This window comes from Silurus aristotelis (assembly GCF_946808225.1).
Source record: "Silurus aristotelis genome assembly, chromosome: 14".
Classification (NCBI taxonomy): domain Eukaryota; kingdom Metazoa; phylum Chordata; class Actinopteri; order Siluriformes; family Siluridae; genus Silurus; species Silurus aristotelis.
This window is the reverse complement of record NC_139587.1, coordinates 28,334,511-28,337,010: the sequence shown is the minus strand read 5'-3', so window position 1 is coordinate 28,337,010 and position 2,500 is coordinate 28,334,511. Positions and strand designations below refer to the sequence as shown.

At 38.5% G+C, this 2,500-nt stretch overlaps 1 protein-coding gene across 1 annotated transcript in view; it reads right to left on the bottom strand.

Annotated features, from left to right (window-relative positions):
* The window catches only part of ntrk3a (neurotrophic tyrosine kinase, receptor, type 3a), a 167,481-nt gene that overhangs the window by 73,152 nt on the left and 91,829 nt on the right, over nt 1-2,500 (bottom strand). The window contains exons 5-6 of the mRNA XM_083561775.1: nt 1,092-1,234; nt 795-936 (exon numbers count right to left, since the gene is read on the bottom strand). Coding sequence (XP_083417901.1) covers nt 795-936; nt 1,092-1,234 — 285 coding nt within the window. The remainder of the gene's footprint in view (nt 1-794; nt 937-1,091; nt 1,235-2,500) is intronic.

Here is a 2,500-nt window from a genome sequence, read left to right as displayed (position 1 = left end):
AAAATGTCCTGAACGTATAACGTCCCTGATGGATCTCCATAAACACGTCATCACTGTAACACTCATCCTCTCTTCACCAGGCCGAAGCTCACAGTCTGTAATTAACGTCATCTACAACCGCCCACCCACTTTACACTTCCACATCCACCTCCAACATCTGAGACATCCATCAGAAGAAAGATCAGGTCTTCCCTCATCCTCATATCCACTCTGAAAGACTTTTTTCTCCAAACCTCCAAACTTCACAAGAGCCTTCTTTTCTACTCTTCTCCTTATTTGGAATATGGAGTTTGTACAGCTTCCAGAGATGGAGAAGATAATTATAAGGATAAGAAAGAATGGAGATAGAAATAGATGAAGATGAAGATATAAAGGACATCAAACATGAACATCTGCAAATCTGCAAATCTCATCTAGAGCCTGAACATCTGCAAATCTCTTTGCTAGAACTGTAAACACACAAACCACAGAACTTCTGCATATCTCACGTCTTTATGTAACTGAATCCTGTGATCAAGTCGAATAAAAACACGTAAACACGTAAAGAAAATTATTACTAATAAAAACACCAAGATCTTTAATTTCTTCACCTCACAAACATCTCAAAACAGATGGAAAGAAAGAAAGAAAGAAAGAAAGAAAGAAAGAAAGAAAGAAAGAAAGAAAGAAAGAAAGAAAGAAAGAAAGAAAGAAAGAAAGAAAGAAAGAAAGAAAGAAAGAAAGAAAGAAAGAAAGAAAGCAAATAGGAACTGGTTTAGGTTTGAGGGCAGAGGGAAGAGGAGAAAGAGACTCACACTGGACGGACAGATGGATGGACGTGTTGCTCATGCCCACGATGTTCTCTGTGGTGCAGGGCAGCAGGGACAGATTATCATCCCGACTCACGTTAAACAGCGTTAACGTCAACGAGTGCACGTGAGGAGGATACTGAGTGGCCTGGAATTCAAAACAAAGCGATGTTAATAATGATCACGTGTAACACACACTTACGTGTAACACACACTCATGTGTAACACACACACACACACACACACACACACACACACACACACACACACACACACACAAAAGGTATTAATCAAAGTGTTTACCTGTTGTGTGTTGATGGAGTGCAGAGAGTTCACCTTCCAGTCAACATCAGGAACCGGAACTCCAGACCCATTACACGTGATGGTGACACGATCTCCCTCATTCACTGTCAGGTTACTGTGTGACACGCTGATCTCTGGAACATCTGCACAGACATCAGAAAAATACAAATCAGGGGGAGACGTCCGAGAGAGATACCGAAGTGACAGGTCAATAAGACAAGTCAGAGAGAGGTCAGATGGAAAAACAAGAGAGAAAAAGACCGAGAGATATAAGAGAGAGACAGAGATATATCAGAGAGAGAGACACAGTGAAATATCAGAAAGAAACAGAGAGAGAGAGAGACAGAGAGATAGCAGAGAGAGACAGAGAGATATCAGAGAGAGACACAGAAAGATATCAGATAGAAACAGAGACAGAGAGATATTAGAGAAAGACAGAGAGATGTGAGAGAGAGACAGAGAGATATCAGAGAGACACAGAGAGATATCAGAGAGACACAGAGAGAGATCAGAAAGAGAGAGAGAGAGAGAGAGAGAGAGAGAGAGATAGAGAGAGATAGAGAGAGAGAGTCAGAGACAGAGAGATATCAAAGAGAAACAGAGAGATATCAGAGAGATATAAGAGATAGACACAGAAAGATATCAGAGAGAGACAGAAAGATACAAAGAGATATCAGAGAGACACAGAGAGATATCAGAGAAAGACATAAGATAGCGATGAGAAAGATATAAGAGAGCGATTTTAGAGAGAGAATGTGAGCAAGAGAAATGCCAGAGGGAGGTTTTAGGAAGAGACGTCAGAGGGAGATGCTAGAGAGACGTTATAAAAAGATTTTTTAGAGAGGCGTTATAGAGAGACACTATATAAAGATGTAATAGACCTTATAGAGAGGCATTATAGAGACGTTATAGACATTATAGAGAGGTGTTATAGAGAGACGTTATAGAGTGATGTTATATAGAGACTTTATAGACAATATAGAGAGACATTATAGAGACACTTTATAGACATTATAGAGAGGAGTTATAGAGAGACGTTAAAAAGAGACGTTATAGAGATGTTATAGAAAGACGTTCTAGAAAGACGTTATAGACATGATAGAGAGGCGTTATTGAGAAGTTTTCGAGAGACATTATAGAGAGACATTATAAAGAAGTTATAAAGAGACATTATAAAGCTGTTATAGAATGATTTAATTGAAAGACATTATAGAGAGATGTTATAAAGAGACATTATGGACATGATAGAGAGGCTTATAAAGAGACCTTTTAGACATTATAGACATTATAGAGAGGTGTTATAGAGAGACATTATAGAGAGACATTATAGAGAGACATTATAGAGAGACATTATAGAGGCTTTATAGTCATTAGAGAGGCATTATAGAAATGTTATAGAGAAGTTATAA